At 28.2% G+C, this 20000-nt stretch overlaps 1 protein-coding gene across 2 annotated transcripts; it reads right to left on the bottom strand.

Moving 5' to 3' along the window:
- Nucleotides 1-3178: 3178 nt before the first annotated feature.
- On the bottom strand, nucleotides 3179-17907 carry LOC107439174 (S-adenosylmethionine sensor upstream of TORC1). Of its 2 annotated transcripts, none has more exons than XM_016051662.3 (5): nucleotides 17332-17907; nucleotides 15602-15743; nucleotides 14417-14509; nucleotides 11481-11628; nucleotides 3179-8155 (listed from the first exon to the last, which is right to left on the bottom strand). In XM_016051662.3, the coding sequence occupies exons 1-5, from the start codon at nucleotides 17408-17410 to the stop codon at nucleotides 7628-7630; spliced, it is 990 nt and encodes a 329-aa protein (XP_015907148.1). In that variant the 5' UTR covers nucleotides 17411-17907; the 3' UTR covers nucleotides 3179-7627. The 2 variants fall into 2 exon arrangements, with proteins under 2 accessions (XP_015907148.1, XP_071043465.1); XM_071187364.1 differs by lacking the exon at nucleotides 3179-8155 and adding an exon at nucleotides 8314-8514.
- Nucleotides 17908-20000: the final 2093 nt, after the last annotated feature.

Genomic DNA, 20000 nt, shown 5'->3' with positions numbered 1-20000 from the left:
ATTCACTACAAAATTATGAAAAAAAAGTGTTAATTTTTTCCGTTCATGCGCAGTATAAAAGAACTACATTTAATTACTTATATATTGAAAAAGTTTTCAACGAATTGTTTTCAAATTTTAAATTGCTCTAATAATTTTGTTTAATTTGAATGAATGTTTTTAAAGTTATAGCAAAAAAAAGCAAAACAAAAAAAATTTGTTTTTTATAAAATTGTTTTTATCTCCATAAATACTTAAGTTAGGCTTACGAAATTTTGTGCAGTTATTACATATAATAATCAAAGAAATTGTTACAAGTTAAAAATTTACTGCTACATTTTTTGGCATACAGTGTTCAAAAGCACTATTTTCCATTTGTAATTTATTTTCGGTCCCTCAAAACTCTAAAAAGCTTCAAACGTCATTGATAAGTATGAGAAAACTCATGATCTAAATACTTCTGAAATTACAAAATGATTCTTTCAGTATTTCTTTAGAAATATGCAAAAATGTACTAGAATAGAAGCGTTTCTATTTTTTTGTGCATCCCTTGTATATAATTAAAATAACAATATTGAGTTATAAGAAACAGAACACATAAAACAGAGCCAAGCAGCTTATCTTATAAATTGAAGAAAAATATTTAAAGAAATTGTAATTTAACTTAAAAAGATGTAATATACTTGAAAATAAAGAGGGGGGGGGGAGAGAAAACAAAATCTACTGAAATGCAACAAGAATACACAGACAACAGCACTAATCATAAATATAAATAAAAAAGGGAAAGCATTGACAACATGGCAGCTTTTTCAGGGGGACAGTACCATGCATTTAGTGCACAAGCAGTTTTAGCAGGCATGTGGAAAAATACCACAAAGAAACCTATGCTCTCCACTGCCTCAAAAAGAAGAAAAATAAACAAGAGCAAGTCAGATGAAGATTATATCAGATTATATATAGAAACACTGAAAATCGAAATAGAAGTATGCATTATAAATTCAATGGAAGAAAAACTCAATCTTTAAGATGAATGTCAAATGTTGCATGTTCGAGTATTGAATTAGTTAACAAATCCAATCATTAGAAAACCTAAAGTTATAAGTTGGGAAGAAAAAATTGAAAGAAATGAAATCGAAATAAATAAAATTGAATGATATTAAAACCAAGCTAAGTGATTACGAATACAAACAGGCACTCAATTATGTTTAAAGGCAAACCAATCGAACCTTCAATGATTAGATGATTCAACCACAGCGTCAAGCTAAGCATTACTTCATACCATAGGCCATCTTTAACTAAAACAAGTATATGCCCACTAATCTAATAGGGATATTATTATTCAAAATGCAAACATTTGCAATTATTTGTAATAAGATCTTCAATATTACAAATAAATTTAATGTGATTAATTTGCGATGAAACTACATTTCTGTAAACATAAATATTAGAATTCCAGTAAATTAATTTGTTGACAGGAAAAGAAAAATTATTTCTTTTATCAAAAATATCGATTTGTATTTTAGAAGAGATTAATATAATAAATGAATCAAGGAAGTGTGAAGATTAGTTTTTACTAAAGTTAATTCATTTGGTTATACAGTGTCAACAGTAATAATAAAATTGAAAACAATAAAATCATTAATAAATTTGAAGCCATTCCTAACTGAAATTACAGCATTTTTTTAAAGTACTGTAAAAAAAGGCTAGTAAGACAAGAATACTTGAAAAATTAGCGCCTTGGTGTATACCAACAATTTCCAGTAAGACACCTTCACCATTAAAAATAAAAATATTAAAAGTACAGAAATAAATAATGTTTTGCAAATATTCAAAATTTGTATGAAAAATACTGATAAAATCATAAAAGTAGGAGGAAAAACATTGTCAAGGGGTATGCTTGTAAGAAGAGCTTTAAAGTTATAAGACTAAATGTATGTGATAGAGTAATTATCAATAAAAGTAATAAGTGGTTTATTATTTTTAATAATAAAAGTAAAGCCCAAATCATAAATATATCATTAAATAAAAGATTTAATATTTCGCAAACAATTTTCTTGGTGCATTCATATATGTATTAATATTGCAAGTGATAAAACTAAATTTAATAGATACTTGTGAAACTTTGGGGAGATAGTAATATAGGGTAATTTAATGTTGTAACTTTTAAATTTATTTAAAGCAAAAATTGCTTTTAATAATAGTGCTATAGTTATCAGAACAAAGTTTACATATCCAATAAATTAAGGTAAAAATATTTACAAAATAAGGCATAGTTACCAGAAGCATCATCAATAGGACATATAATAAAATGTTTCCTAATGAATTCAAAATGAATAATTAGATTTTTAAGCTTAAAGCCACCAAATTTAATTAGATGAGAGTTGTCAAAAAGACATTGTATAAATTTAAAATATAATTTCTATTTCCAATCAGTAAAGAACTATACACGTATGGATTAAATTCTAGATGTTTTAAAAATAATAGAATCAATATCCTCTACAAAACTCAAAAGTAATGCTAAATCTTAAGAATAGGCTTAAATTTCCCTTAGAAGGTACAAATTAGATACCTTTGTTATTAACAATTTTCATATCACCCATGACAATATGTTTAAAGTTATAATGAATAAAATTTGAATAAAAATCAGTTAAATTTTGAAAGATATTTGAAAAGTTGTTTGAAACTTCAAAAGTTACAATTAAAAGTTCAAAAGTTACAAACAAAATTAAATTTCTAAATCTAAGGGGGAAATAACAGGAATTGTGAGGTAGTTATTTTGATAATCAGATTTTATTTTAGAAAATATATTCTTAAAAAGATTATTTACTAAGAAAGAAAAGTGCTTATTATAAGAGGAAGAGAAAGAATTCTGAAGTTTATTAATATTTAAATCAAAGTTGAAAGTGTTATTCAAAGAATTAATAAAATATCTGTGGCTATTTTTAACTCTTAAAATCGCGGTACTTGTGGGTAATTCTCATCTCCGTAGAATAAAAGAAGTTTCAAAAATTGTATATTGCTTGGGTTATTATTGAAGAGGTAATTTAAATTAAACGTTATAAGGGTTTCGAATTTTAAAAAAAATAGTGATTTTTCATATCATATCTGTCATTATTGTTAGGTATAATATAATTAAAATGTGAAAATTCGGCATTAAAATTAGAAATATGGTTATAATTATTGATATTAGACATGTACATTATTTCTTAAGTGTAATTTATTACAAGATTGTCCAATATAATACATATTATAGAATTTACAGGATTTTTCTGCTATACTTTTACAAAAATCACGTACCATAAATAATATGTTATGCAAATCACTAGTATACAAATTTATGAAATAATCGCAAACATAAGGCAGAAACACTGATTTTACAGCCATGAAAATACACAATTTTAAAAAGAGCTGAAAATTATGGAAATTAATTTATGATTTAGAGATTTCATTCCTTTTTGTATGCAAAGAAAAAAGTTTCAAAATCTCGAAAGAGCAATAATTTGAGCTTCATCACCATTTAACACAAATTACAGAAAAGATACCTTTTTGACGGTTTTGAAATACATTCTACCGCTACCATATATACGCTTACATATAATGTAATGCAATGTTGCTATATGAAACAAATGGATATTCAAATCCTCATGATCCATATGAAAGTTTTTGTTGTATAATATACATTGAAGAGCCATTACATTATGACCACCCTCCATCTATAACAATGGGCTCGCCCAGGTTTTCATGGTTTCTCGCCCAGGAACAATGTTTTCATGGGGCACATTAGGACCCATAATCCTCATAGAACGATCCCCGACGCCTGTAAGCTACTTGAACATAGTTGCAGACCAGGTTCATCCATTCATGGCAACAGTTTTTCCTGCGAGGAATGGTGTTTACCAACAGGATAATGCATCATGTCATAAGGGTCGAATCGTCATGGATTGGTTCGAGGAACATTCCAGTGACTTTCAAGTCTTGTCTTGGCCCCCAAATTCACCTGACCTTAATCCAATAGAGCATTTGTCGTCCTACTTAGAAAACCAAATTTGTGCTGCCACGCTACCCCCTTGCAATATGAGGGAATTGCAGGACCAGTTGGTGAGCGCTTGGTACCAGATATCTCAGACTACCTATCCGCACTTTGTGGAATCAATGCCACGGCAGGTGCGAGCAGTTTTGAGGGCTAAAGGTGGTCCTACATATTATTAGCAGGGTGGTCAAAATGTAATGGCTCTTTGGTGTATAACAGCTAAGCCAAACTTCATTAATTTTCTGTAAAATTCGAAATTTTTTTTTATGCCAATGACGTTTTTCTGCTGTTATTGCAACAGATTTGTGTATTGTTTTCAAAATTTTGAACTTTTTAGATTCATTTTTATGAAAGACGAATTTTGAATAGCAGGTTTGAATTATGTATCAATTCTCGACATTCAATACACAACGATACTACCGTGAATTCTCGTGCGTTTGGTTGATTACTTTTCCGCTAGCTTTTGGTACAGATGTTTTTCATATCTCGAAATTTTAATACAACCTTATAACGGATCGCAAATTCCGAATCTGAATGATAAATTTTTGATGCACTTGATTGGCGCCAATTCATGTTTTTCTTTTATGGTTGCTATTACGACAGTTTTTTTACAAGGATTTTAAAATTTCACTTTTTTAATATGGTAATTATTCGACTGGCAAAATTAATATGGAAACATTGATGAATATCTTTCCTATGCACTAGCTTAACGAAGATTTAGTTATAAATCAATTGAAATTTCAAAAACTATTGGTACAGGTTTTCATTTGGCTTTTAAAATCCCTATTTTTTAATATTATATTAATACATCTGGCATGTTTCAAATCATGCACTTGATTAAATACTTTTCTGTGCACTAAATTGTTGATAATTTAATTATAAGTTTATGTGGTTTTAACAACCGCAGTTTCAGTTGTTGTTAATATTGCTACGGATTTCCACATTTTAGATATTGATTTTTAATAGGACATTAATTAGTCAGGAGAGTTTCAAATTCCACATCTGTTAAATCGCTTTTCTATGAAGTCCATTAGCGATAATTTAACAGCAAATCCAAGTGATTTCGACCAGAATGTAACAGTAAATCCAATATGACCTTATTTTCAACAATTATTTCTATGAGTTTTCATCTGATTTTTAAAATCTCAAATTTTTAAATCTATGATTATGTATGGTGAATTTCAAAATGCGCATTTAACGAATCACTTAGATGCACTTAATTTGCGACGATTTTATTGCAAATCTACATGATTTTGTAAAGAGCATTTCAACAGTTTATCAATGAGTTTTAAAATCTGGACAGAGCTCAGCATGAGTGTTTACAAAAATGAACATAGCTTGAATAATAGTGGTAATAAATTTATGTCATTATAACGTGCTCAGAAAAATCACATGCTCTGCTTCCAGTTTTTAGACATGATAAACCCAACATCCCTATATCACCCCTGGTTGTAGGAATTTAGTTTTAAAATTTACTTTTTGATTTGAGTTCTAAATATGAAGACATCACCTGAAAAATTATATCTTTAATATATTGTATAGTATTTTATTCCATAAAGATTATGCTCAGTTTATAAATAAGTAAGGAAAAGTAAGCATTACTTTTTATAAACTAAATTAAGGGTGAAAACTGAAAGGCAAATTATTTTGCTGTGTGCAGTTTTGTAATCGTGCATTTAGAGCAGTATCCATTTTTGTAAACATACTTTTTGTGTTGTGTCCATTTTCGTAAACATGTGTTTTGAGCCGTGTCCATTTTTGTAAGAAAGCAATTTGAGCTGTTTTCTTAAACACGCATCTTGAGCTGTGTCTATTTTCGTTAACACAGACTTCCAGCACATCAAAGATCAGCATGTAAGTTATTAGGCTTACTTTAATTTTTAACAAATATATAAACCTTAGCCTTAAATCTTCAACCAAATTATTTAAATTAAAATTTGACATCATGGGGTTGGCTAAATTAGCGTGAATTTTGGCTGTGTTTTTTTGATAATGCACCTTTAATGGATCTTTCCAGTACTACACTTTTGAATTGCCTTATGATTAGGCAGGTCATAACAACAGGAAAGACATGGAGAGAGGCAAAATATCAGGCCATAAATAGAGTGAGATGGAAAGCTATGATAGAAGCCCTATGCTCTAATTTGGTGTGAAAAGGAATATGTATGTATGTAGGCAGGTCGTGGAGGTATTTATATCCCAAGATCTGTGCCTATTATTAAGCAAAATTAATTTTTTTACATAGTGACACTCAGATAAAATATTCTTTTTTATTTTGCATCTCGATCTCGGCTACTGAATTAAAAATTTTATTATGATCATTATCATCTTTCATCATATATTTGAATTAGACATCGACATTATTTTTTAGTTCCTCCATTATAAAATATGGTATCATCCAAGAGAACCTGCACTTAATGATCATCAGCTTTTCAAATGTGTACTGCATGCTATACTTGGCTATTTTGTTACGTGTTTTCATCGAAATAAAAATGCCCAAACAATTGACTGATAGACAATCAAAACTTTAAGAAGAGCGTCAAACTTTTTCATTCTTCTTTCATACAAAAATGTGCATAGCATAATTCCTATTATTTAAAAACTAAATTTCATAAAACTAAAGTTATTAAAAGCTAATATTCATGGTAATCTATTTTCTCAATAAATAAAAAACCTTAATATATTTGGTAATCTTTTAATTTCACAACCTTGAGTTGAGTTCAGAATAAAATCTTTCTGTATACATTAGCTTAGAATTCGAAAAAAATTACACAGTTGCTAAATGTTATGCATTTATTAAAATATATTATTAATTCTCACACTTTCTTTCCCACTAACACATTTGGGTGCGTAAAAGTAAGGAAAAAAGCAGTGGCAATTAATAGCCAATACATGAAACTTTATTACTTTCTTTGGCTTTCTCGCCCATTTTCAAAATTAATGATTTTATTGTTTAAATATTCATATTTGAAACGAATCACTGAAGCTCCTGATTATGCAAAAATAAAATATATTATTCTATTATTAATCCAATCTGATTCTTGATTAAATTGGTTCAGTAACATGAACATATTTGTTTTTCTTCATTATTGTGAGATGGAAACACAAATGTATAATACTAATTTTCTTGAATGATTACTTAAATTCATTAACATATTTCTTCAAGCGCTATTTCCTACCAACAACAAATCCTTGTTCAATATAAGGTAATCAACACCTACAAGCTAATTAATTTACTAATTCTTCCGATTCTCACAAATTTACATAAATTTTATCCATAATTATGATCCAAGAAGTTTTAATTAGTATAATCCCTTTATGCTCTAAGTGTAAGGATTCCATTACAATCCAAGAAATATGAGCAAATGTTACAAATTGTGAGAGTTTTGGGCATTTTAAAACTGATTGTGCAATTTTTTGGAAGTATCTTGAAATCTTTTCAAGCGAGACAAAAAAAAAAAGTTTAGCGCCAAATTGTGTTAAAGTCGCAAAACTGCAAATTTCACTTTTATGATTTTAGTTCTCAGGATCATATAATGGCAGAAAGATAAAAAGCATAAAATTTTTCTTAGTTGATTAAAAAGAAAAAAAAAAGATTTTGAGATTAATGGATAACTTTCAGCCTTGATTTTCAAATGAATAGTCACTTGGAAGCACAGAAAACTGTTGAATAACATTAAGATTTTCATGTTCAGCTCTTTCAGTATAAGTTTTTGATAATTCATATTTTTTAAAATCTTGAGGTATAAACATAAGTTCTGATAATGACTGTAAACAAAAGGATGAATCTAATATTCGATTTGTTTTTCTAAAAGCCATACAGTGTAAATGAGTTAGTTTCTCATATTTAAACCGAAAGAAACCTATATGTTCTAAACATTTTTTCCAACTCTTCATCATTGGAGCATTATGTTGCAAACTCTTGGAATCAGGAGTGATAATGATTAATAAACCGTTTTTTCGAAGCACATCCCAAGCTTTTAAGCAAAATTTAAAACGTTGTTCTCTTGCTGGCAAATATTCAAGAACCAAAGAAAACACAACAATATCGATGCTTTCATATAGTATTCTTAAATCAGCATGGTTGCATGCATCATCATTTTCATGTAAGACTTTTAATTTTAAGAAATCACATTGAACTACATCCTAAAAATAAAAATATGATTAGATAAAAAAAATTTGATCAATAACAATTATAATACAGTTAAATTTGTTTACTCTCAACCCTCATTTAATGAGTTCAAAGAGTGAAAGAGAAATGTCTAAAAAATTGTTGTTTAAATGAAGAAAAATTATATCATGAGTAACAAGAAACTTATCATAAATCTTTATAATATTTTTGAATATAAGGTGTAAAAATCATATGTAGATGAGCAATTATGTAAAACATTTTAAGATTCTTCATCTGTCTTGATATAAATCCTACAACCTGATGAAGTAATTATGTATGGTCAGAGGTGTATCTTTGGAAAGTGCTTACAACAAATCTCATACTGGCGTCCTTCCTAAAATATTTATATTCTCTTTCTTGTTTTACATAATAAGAAATAAAAACATTGTTTTAAGTATTTAACCCTTTTGACAATATCACAAAAGATTGCATTGTATTTAAATAAAGATAGATTAATAAATAAATAAAAAATTAACTATAACAATAAAATTATGGCTTTAAAATTGTAATGCATTCAAGTGTCTTCAAAATCATAATTGGTTGGAAATAAAGAGTCTTTTTTATCATATGTAAAGAAGATTCTACAGTGTTTTTTTAGTTGTCAATAAAAATTCTGACATTTTGCTTAGTTACGCACAATTAGATTTTAAAGTTTTATAAATATAATTTGGTAACAAAAATATGCACACACAACAAATATAGTTCTGGGTTAAAGAAGAACTAAATATATTATAACTGGATGATTACCGAATATTTTTAAAATTAAAAGTTAAGGAAATTGATACTTTTAAAAGTCATGCTTTTTGCTAACATCAAAACCATAAAATCATAGCGATATAATAAATTTATCAAAGATCACAGTGTAAATAATTATGATTTGTTATGACAATTATATACAAAATAGCTACAATCAAATGATATATTTTGGTTAGTTTATTTACTGTTCAAAAAAAAAAAAAAAATCTAAGTAATTAAGTTTTATAAACATTAATTAAGTTTTACAAACATTATATAAAGATAGATAATAAGAAAAAATATACACATAATTACATACAAAACTCTAGACTAAATAGCGACAATAATACATTCTTTAATGAGAAATAAATTAGAGGAAGTTGACGATTTATTTCAAAAATGTCTAGAAATAATTGACTTAATAAAACCAAATGATGAAAAATCCTCATTGCATCTTAATGGAATAAATTAGAAACAAAGCAAAAAAATGAAATGGATTTGAATTATAATTTTTTAGACGTTCAGTGTGCAAAAAAATAAACTGACCACCCTGATAACTTTTGATCTAATGATCAGATCTTCATGTTCTAGGACACATTTTTCATGGTTCAAGGGGGTGACTTCAAACAGGCTAATTAAAAAGTGCAGGGGCGATATTTTAAGCTACGAAATCAGATACTAAAATGTATTTTATCTGAATATAAATGACTTTTTTTCCCGACAGATTTGGATTTCTAAATTGAAAATCATAGGGGGTAGCTGCAATCTGAGAAAAAACTGAAGGGCTTTTCAAGTGAACTGAAAAATTTTTGCACACAATTATTAAGGTCAGTTATAATTGCGTAAATTGTCTAAAAATAACTTTTAGTCAATAGTTATTATTTTATTAACCATAGTCAGAAATCGTTTTTAATTGTAAGGTATAAACTGCTTATGTCATTTTAAAAGAAAGTAATTTAACATGAAAAAATAAACATGAATAAAACAAGTTTACTTAACGATCACTTTAGAAATAATCATTAGTTCCCTACACTGTCAGAAGTAAGACTCTTGTACTACTTATCATTAATCATTACCTTCCTCACCCCTTTCTTAGTTGCTTCTTTTCAATCATAGCTCAGTGAGAAAGGGTGACTCATTGAATACCCGTTTTCTTATCATCTGGCCCTGAAGCAGGGGGAGTCATTACTATCAGTGGAAGTACTCACAGAAGAGCTACCTCTGTCTGAAGGGGTTCCCTCCTGGATAATTGTCTTTTTTAGAATGACTAAAACCTTGCAATGTGATGTGAAGTGGAGGAACAAATTGTTCATCTTGTCTCTTTGCTTGTGGAAAAATAACTAAAATAAAGATTTATTCAGAGATCATGGATTCTCCGCAGTCTGGTCTTTCTTTTAAATGTTGCTCTTTTTTTTAAAAAAAAATTCTGCCCCCAAGTTCAGAAAAAAAATTCTTAAGTGGAAAAAAACCTTGATGTTGATCAATTTTGCGCCTTTTTGAAATGCACCTATGGCATTCGCCATAACCTAGATATGCCATTGTGTATGGTCGTTGCAATGATTTACGAAAGAAGTATCTCTAAATAAAGATCAGTTTTGAGATGAATATAATTCTTTTAAGGATGTAAATTCTTAAATAGATATAAAATCCAGGATAAAATCTTTGTACCAGGCCATAAATTGTATGTCATGCCTTTAAAGGCAATATAGTCCCAGTATAGGCAGAAAAGCGGTTAAAATTTACTCTCGTAAAATTAAGTATTCACCTATTTCCCTATTGGAAAGAAGCTGTATTTCTAAACTTCTATCTTTCAATGATTAATAGACCGATTCGCTTTAAATTTCAGATTTTAAAAACTACTAAACTATGCAGATTAAAATGACATATAAATTTGCATATCTTAAAATTCAAATTTTTTAGCTCAATTAAATTTGCTAAAATACAATTTTCTTTTAAATAAACAATAATAAATAATTACACTTTGCACGGAATTATCGTAGGATATAATAGTTTTACAATTCTGTTCAAACAGTTTTTGACCGATTTCAGTAGTTCCATACGAATAGAAAAATATGCAAAAACTGAAGATAACATCGAGCAGTTCTAAATTTGAACCATTCTCCTGACCAGATTATTGAGACTATATTTACCAGAGTGAGTCAACTTCCGTATTTTGAGGGTCAAAAATCTAAATCCTTTAGAAAAAAGGGTATACTTATTCAGAGAAATTGGTGTCTGATTTTATAACTTTAACAATCGCACTTATTAATTAGCATATTTAAGGTAAGGTCCTCAAATTCCATTAATATTAAGTCCTAGTACATAAAAAAACCCCGATCATAACATCATCGCACATAGTAAAAAATTTGCATAAAATATATATATTTTTTCTTCTTCTGAATAGTAAGAACTCAAGATTCATTTTCATGTAAATAAACAAATAATAGTAAAAGCAGACCATAAGTGAAAAAAAAAAGCAACAGTAATTTCTTAAAAATTTATATTTAAAGAAACATAGTATAACAATAAATACCTAAGGCAATATATAATACAGTTAAAACCTACTTTAGTTGCAGGAGTTATATCAATAGCTAGGCACTCAAAGATAGGAAATTTGGAAAATGGATTGTAACAACTCCCAACATCAAGCAACTGCAGCTTCCTATCAAAATTTTTATAGTTGTTTTTTTCTTCAGATAAGTGGCATAAATACCTGAATTATTAAGAAGAGAAGTCACAGAAAAATATAAAGATATTACTGCATACAGAAACAAAATTAATAACATAAGTGAAAAATACAAAAAATCATTACATTAAAATAAATAGAGAAATGAGATAACTTGTACAGAGGAGCATTTTATGATTGTTGAACAATAAAATAACAAAAAAACTAAACATGATAATTTTTTAACATATGTAACCTATACTTTCAGTTCAAAATTTTGATTTACTTCAGCACATTATTTCAATGCAATAAAAACTTATATTATAATTTAATTAATATTTTACCCTGTTAATAACAGACAGTCACATGACATATTTAAAATAATAAAAAAAAAGACACATAAATTTTTTTTCAGTACCAACACTTGCTCACAAACTTTTAAAATTTAAAAAGCTATTACATCAATTTAATATTAGGAGGTGAAACAATAACTAGTTTGCATTTGCACCCATAATATACTGATATTTTTAGGCATAATATTTTCTGTAAGTGTTATTCTTGGGATTTAGCTGTTACTTTTTTCACAGATGGCAGTTAAGTATTAAAGTTTTCTGATGAAAACAGATTAAATTTTTAACAACTTGTCGCATAACTACCACTATAAATATTGAATACCAAATCACTAGTATGTAAGACATGTTAACTAGATTCTATCACGAGGTACCTTTTGATAGATGAAGGTTGACGTAGTCAGTAATTAATTTCCCACATTGGTGACCTACGGGCGTGATATGAACTTGCAATAATGATGGATGGTCCACAATAAAAAACAGTTGATTTGCTTAAAAATATACTGCTCAAAGAAAAAAAATTCTGGTGAAGTAAATAAAGTCTCCTGGTCAATAAACAAAAAAATGAAGGAGGAAAAAATAATGAGCAAAATTGACAAAAATAAATAAAACAGCATGAATCAACTAGTGGTATCCGTTCATCGAATTCTATCACAGATAAAATCCTGGAAGGGGAGTAATGTGGCGTAACTACCACTATAAATATTGAATGCCAAATCACTAGTATGTAAGACATGTTAACTAGATTCTATCACGAGGTACCTTTTGATAGATGAAGGTTGACATAGTCAGTAATTAATTCCCCACAAACTTAACATTTTAGAAATTAATTTCACAAACTTGTACCACAAATTTTTTAGGGGGGAAACAAATATAGACAAGATTTTCCTTTAATTAGTTTCATAAACTCTGAATTTGAGTTGTAATTTTCAAAAAATAAGAGCAGAAACAACAAAGTTTAGATTAGAGCGCGAAACTCCAACTCACCATTGTCAACAAAATATGTAAGGCTGGCAAGTGAGCTTAATTTTCTAATTTCTTGAGTTTTTAATTAGACTAAATAGATTATCGTGCCTCAATTCAGTGTCACCTGGAAGTGCTTTGAAATGAAGAAACAGGATTTTTCTTCTATTTAAAGCAAAGGATGCTAAGTTATAAACTTTTGATTAATGAAACCATATGAAAACCTTATTTTGATACCGTATGAAATCCTTATTTTGATTTACTATTGATATTGTAATAAATACATTTTAAGTTCTTCATTCTTTTATGGATTCGGTCATCAAAAATTTCTCCATACTACATAAGTTAAAATTTAAAAATTATTTATGTTTTTCATGAATGTAGAATGGTGGTGAGCGAAAATTTCAGTCTGGCTAGCATCTTTAGAACTGAAATTTAATGTCCTGGTTTAGATAGAAACGTAACTTAACTGTTAATGCTACAACGAACAATTTAAAAATTTTATGAATTTGAAAGGGAAAACTTATACTTTTCAAGAAATAACATTTTCAAACAGTGTTGTTTTTAAAATTGTGCCATTTACTTTGGATTAGCTCAGTAACTATTTCAAGAAATGATAGCCAATCATCAAGTTTTTGATGAAAACATGACTTTAACTTCAGCAGCATGAGGGAACTACAACACTGCAAAACCTAAATTTTGTGAAATTAATCTATTTTTTAAGGTTTAATTTTTTCTAAAAATAGCAACAAAAATAAATAAATAAATAAATCAAACTGAATATAAAAATTGGAATACATTTTAAAATCATTTAAAAAAAAATTACTCTGATAAAAAAATTGATTCCTTTTTTTTACAAGAGACTAAATGTGGATTGAATTTATAATTATGATTTGAAATAAACTTAGAAATTAAGTTTTAATTATTCTTTCAAAACAATCATTAAAATTTGAAACTTAGGTTGAAAATAAAAACATTGCAAGCAACTGTTTAGAAATTAATTATTTTTTAGCACAAATATTTTCTATAGAAATTTTAAAGTAATATGGCATCAATAACAGTGAATTTGAGTTTTACTTCTTTTTCAAATGCAAAATTCCTAATATTTACAATAAAATGCAATTAAACTTGTAATGGTACATAGGTGAGCGTAAAAATTAATATTTTCATAACCAAATCTATATTTTATGGAAATAAATACTGTTTCTTTTAACTAGTACAAAATATTTTGAATTGGATGTGTAAATTTTCCTACAAATGGCAGCCGAGCCTCTAGACTTTTGATGAAAAGCTGATTAAAAATGGAGTTATCAGAATATTTTTCTAAGCATACAAAATTAATAATCATAAGAAATTATTGAATTGCATCTAAGAGTTATAAAAATAAAGCAACTGTAATTAGCTAAAACTAGTAAAATACACTAATTTCACAAAGTTTAAATTTGCTTACATTTTTCAAAAATAGTTACAAGTAAAAAATATTCTTAGTATATAATATAAGATAAATAAAAAAAAATTCTCACTCAATGTCTTCTCCAAAGGAAGGAGACCATTTTCTTTGAATTTTTAATTCTCGTAGTAAAGAATGTTTAATACCATCATTCAGAAAATAATCTCTAAAATAATGAAATGGATTAAAAAAGTGAATAGTTTAAATACTGAATAATGTGAATATTTAAGCTTTAAAATGTATGTATTATTACTAACAATATGCAGATGAGTTTTAATTCAACTGCAATATCTTATATCATCATATTTTTTTAATCAGCAAAATCATAATACATCAAAAAGAAACTTTAATATCTAATTGATTTAAATAATAAAGATAAAAAAAAAAAATTTACCTGAGTCATTTATCAGATTAAAAGACAATGAAATAAGAAATTAAAATGAAAAATTGATTATAAGAATTAAATCAGTAATACTTTTCTATAGAAAAAATAGATTGAAAAACAATAATAGGTAAAAATGTCTTTAATATTTTTACAACAATTAAAAAACATTCAGGTTGAATTAAAACTTAAAAAATTACATTTAAGTAACAAAATCTGCATAATACAGATTTTAATATAGTGATTTACCATTTAAATAATACTGCATGGTCAATGATTATTGCAAGAAATATACAAGTAGTAGTTTATTTACACTGCACTAGAGATGCACGCACATTGGGCATTTGAGAAGGGTCTATGAAACATCCCTGAAAATGATTCGAAGACATGCCATCACAATTTTAATCTTCGGGGGAGGGGATAGCCTCCCTTCTTTGGTAGCCCAAAGTTGAGCACTTTATGGTAGAGAAGTATAATTTGGTGTGATACAGTATATTCTTGGTCCCTCTGCAGGCTGATCAAAGTGCTCACTCACTGACACACCGACCCCAGCCAGTGAAGATTGACTTCGGTGATCCGTGTGATAATGATCAGTTCACTGCAGGATGCATTTTAAGAATATTTCAGTAATCATCCAATGAATAAGTCATACAAAAATAAAGCTTTTTACTTTTTACTCAGTCATTAATCAAAAATTAAAATCTAAAACAAAAAGTGCACATTTTTGAAAATCATTAATCCAAATCAATGTTACATTCATAACAGTTATATTTATTGTCACTGTTAGAAAATATGATAAGAGAACTGATTATTATATTTATTAAATAATAATAATAAAGAATAAGGGTGAGTGAATAAATTTTCATTTATACTTACATACAAGTTTTGTAACTCCAATGTATTCTAGATTCTTTATCATTCCATACTTCTGTTGCTAATTTTATCATTGCTGATGCATATGCTTTACGTATGTTTACATCTGCAAGATGGCAGTTCCACACATGATCAAAGTCACCAACTGAAATATATTTAATATTAAAATTAAAGAAATTAATTTTTTTTTAAAGAAGATGTCACAAATTAAAACATTAAAGCATGAAAATACAACAATATGACATATATAGAACTGAATTCTAAGAGCTAGAAGGCCTATAATATTACTAGCAATAAATATTAATCAGAAAGCAAAATAATAGAAACATGATTATCAGGTAAGAATCCTGTTAAACTTGTGTACTCATCTTTTACACCTGTACATTTCTCAATCTATTAAAGAGTTTCATATAAGGTAAATTAGAATATTCTGATGCAGTAGTATCTTCTCTGTGAACTTTTTATTTTATACATAGTGCAAAACGCATGTTCAAGAAAAAGGATGTAGCGTACCGATTACAACATAATTTCTTAAATATTAAGGATAATCATCGTGCATGACAAATTTTATAAAACACAAAAAAAATCAGAAAGCATTGTGGAGTTTGCTGCATAAATATTTAAATTGAAAGTATGAATTAAGTAATTTCTGCGTGATTTTCTTTGGATTAATTCTTAAAAATAATGCTAAACTACTAGTAAATTCTTTTAATATACAAAAGCAAGAATAGTAATTAGTGAAAAAGACTCAAATACATAATTTACTAATATTATACTATATTAACATAATATATTATGAATGTATAAAAACATACATAATATTCGCAAAATTGAATTTAGGAAGATTTCCAAAATTGGTATGGTCAAAATAATCGCAAGTTCCGACGATTACCCAGTGGAAGGCAAGAAACTACAAAAAATATCCAAGGGGACTAACTTGAAGGATATAACTCGAAGTTTATTCTGCATATTTTTTACAAATTTAAAATCTCTTTGCAACTATAGCTGGTGGCAACAAGTACCAAATGAAAATATCTCCTTCTGGCTAATAGCTCAATATTTTTTATAAAAATTTTTTGCAATTTGAAAAACTTTTTGGCCCCTTGTTAATTGTAGATGTACCATGAGTAGGTAACAATATGGAAATATTTTTGCTATTTCGGTATTTACACTTGTTTGCACCAAATGAAACTATCTGGTTATTGTATTTTCAATAACATTTAAAAAAAAAATATATAATAGTTATCTTGGATTAAAAAATAATCTCTTTCGCGAATGTAGTTGGATACTGGTACAGAAATATTTTTGATATTTCCATATTAGTACAAGCTAAAACAGCCCAGTAATTCACTAACTGAAATTGTCTGGTTGTTGTATGTGGAGTAAGTTTTAAAGACATATTTAATGCTCTCTCGGGGGGATGCCAATGAGATTGCCTTCCTTTGAGAAGTTTCTGAAGGATTCCACAGGAAGAAGATTGAGAGTAGGGTTTAAGAATCAGATAAAAATAATGCATAAAATTTTAATAACTTATACAGCATCCGATGATGTCATGAAATTGTTCTAGAGTAAGAGAACTTAGTTGATATTTCTGCATCGGTATTTGTTTGCGCCAACTATCAAAGAAAATTAAAAGTATTTAATAGAATTTATATACTTCACACAGCTTTTGATTTCATAGAAAAGCAGACATAAGAAAAAACATGAAGTTAGATTAAAAGGCATTAACTTACTTAATTGATAAGATTTTCGTAACTCATCATGAACACCTTTAATAACATGCGTTAATTCTTGATGCGTAATTGAACTCATTACAATTTTTTACAGGGAATATTTCCGTGTCGTGATCTCTTGCCCTTACTACAAACACCAAATGGATTTTAAACTTACAATTTTCTTTCTTTTAAAAAATAAATAAATAAAAACATCTAGGGGTTTGCCCAAGGGTGCTACGAGTATGCCATTCGAATTGATACCCTTCTGTGATGTTTTCTCTTAATTCCTGACGGATCGCTGCCTATAAGTTACCAAGCTTGGGCTATTTTTCTGTCGCAGATCACGATATGGTCATATTCCCCCAAAAGTAGAAAAATCATAATTATTTCAGTAGTGTACACTCGAATCTAGGGTCCTGAGAAATTTGTAAGAGCACCTCAAGGAAAGAATATTTAAAAGGCTCCTCAAAGTTCATTAGTAGAAAATAATTAGTTCCTAATTATTTTCTACTAATGCTGTAATCTGACATGATTTGCACGTTATTCTGTTAGTAAACATAGAAACGTGGATTTAAGTAGGCCTCTTTTGGTTGTTTATTTCTGCTAAAAAAGCATACATAATACAAACTCTGAATCTAGAGGACCATTCTCTTTGCAGCGATTTTTTCGCAGACTAACGAGAGCCAGATTTGTGAAAAATATTTACCAGTGAAAAACTTACCTGAGTGAGAATGGCACTTAGAAAAGACAAAAGATAGAGGTCAAGAGGTAAATAGTTCAGAATTTATACCAAAAAGAAAAAATAATCCCACATAATAAACTACTGAATTTGTGTAATTGTTGATAACAATAGTTTGCTTTGTATTTGATAATTGAAAACTAGTAACTGTACTAGTTCGCTTTCTCATGTTCGATCACAACATGGTATTTTTTCGCAATTTACCTACATTAATTATTAGTCATTACTTATTAGAATAATAAGCAGAATTAAATAAAGCCCGATTTCAAGTTTATATGTTGTTGTAAGTTCATCTACGTCGCACTAGAACTGCACAATGGGCTATTGACGACAGTCTGGTAAACATCCCTGAGGATGATCCGAAGACATACCATCACAATTTTGATAATCTGCTGAGAGGATGGCACCCCCGCTTTAGTAGCCCGAAGATCTGCACGCGAAGTCGAGCACTTTACGCAGACTGATACAAGTGATTACCCACCCGCACATTGACTGCAGCCAGTGATACTTGACTTCGGTGATCTGCTGGGAATGAAGTTTGTATGACAATTTGTTTAAAGGTTATGAGCATTTTTATGCAGCTGCTTATGCTTCACTACTTAAAAAATTAGTGAATTTCGGAAATCTTAAAATTTTTTAGAAATAAGTCAGTATTGTTTCTAACGTAATTTTAATGCTGAATCGAATAAAATCAATTGCAAATAAAAGCACTTATTGTTAGAAAGGTATATGCATTTTTTTGAATTTCATCCTATGAGATATGTTTTTATATTTAAACAAATGATTGTAGCAACTAACAGTTAGTTTTACTCTGCTCAATATTATAACGTACATCGGAAATATTTTACTCAACTTCTTTTAAAAGCATTATTTCAAATCGTTTTCTCTTAAACATTTTCCTCTCATAAAATTGCCCACAACTTTAAAACAAATGCTTCTTTCTGCTTGTGGTTAGTTTTATTCGATTTAGTGTTAGACATGCATAAAAATTGGTGCATGTTATTAAACGATTGTTGATTCTTGATTACATTGATTAAAATATAAAAATGACTATTTTTTGTGAAACTTTGATGAGATTGACAACAACAGATGGCCTTTTCAGAATCAGCGTCAAAAATTCTGTGAAAAACTATTAGATTCATGAAGTCTGACAAAAAGTTTAAAAATATAGACCAGTCTTATTGAGTTTAAAAGCTAGTTTTTCCTACAATACTTTCTCCAAATTTATTTTACATATAATCATTACAATCATTGAGAAAGATTTTGCGGAGTATACTTGGTGGTGTAAATGAAAACAATAACTGGAGATGAAGATTTAACTTTCAACTGTACAAGATTTTTAAACAACCTGATATTATTAAATACATAAAAATAAATAGAATGAATTGGGTCGCCCATGTGATTCGAATGAGTGATGATAACACAATAAAAAAGATATTGCTTTTTAGATCCACTGGAAAAAGGAAGCGGGGAAGGCTGCGGTTGAGATTTGCTGACTCAGTGGAGTCTGATTTTCTCGCAATTGATGAAAAGAATTGGAGATCAAAGATAAAGCGGAAGTCGTCATGGAGAAAAATTCAGAGGAAGGCATTGGCTCACGTTGGGCTGTCTGACCAACTATGATGATGATGATGATGATAATTTCGTGTACTTATTGATTGTAATTGAAGAATTCGGTCAGCTTATAGAAGTATACTATAATTCTGTTTGCTAACATTCTTTTATTTTTACATTACAGGAAGAATAAAGAAAAAAAAAAGAAAAAGAATCTCTGTTGAAGGCGGTTAGATTAAAAAATATCATAGCCTATTTAGATGTCTGAGGAAACTTCAATTATTAATAAAAATCATTTATTTTAAAAAAAATATTTATTTATTAAAATTCTTCTTTTTTCTTCAATCAAAAAAGATTTATTTTACTATTTCTAATTTTTTTAAAAAAAATTATA

The sequence above is a fragment of the Parasteatoda tepidariorum genome, chromosome X1 (assembly GCF_043381705.1).
Source record: "Parasteatoda tepidariorum isolate YZ-2023 chromosome X1, CAS_Ptep_4.0, whole genome shotgun sequence".
In the NCBI taxonomy this organism is placed as follows: Eukaryota; Metazoa; Arthropoda; class Arachnida; order Araneae; family Theridiidae; genus Parasteatoda; species Parasteatoda tepidariorum.
The sequence above is the reverse complement of the archived record's forward strand: the minus strand, read 5'-3'. Positions and strand labels throughout refer to the sequence as shown.

Coding starts and splice junctions, on each gene's coding strand:
- LOC107439174 (XM_016051662.3), bottom strand. CDS start 17,410: ATGAGTTCAATTACGCATCAAGAATTAACGCATGTTATTAAAGGTGTT. Junction 15,744..17,331: donor ACGAAAATCTTATCAATTAA/GTAAGTTAATGC, acceptor AATATATTTCAG/TTGGTGACTTTGATCATGTG. Junction 11,629..14,416: donor TCCTTTGGAGAAGACATTGA/GTGAGAATTTTT, acceptor TTAATAATTCAG/GTATTTATGCCACTTATCTG.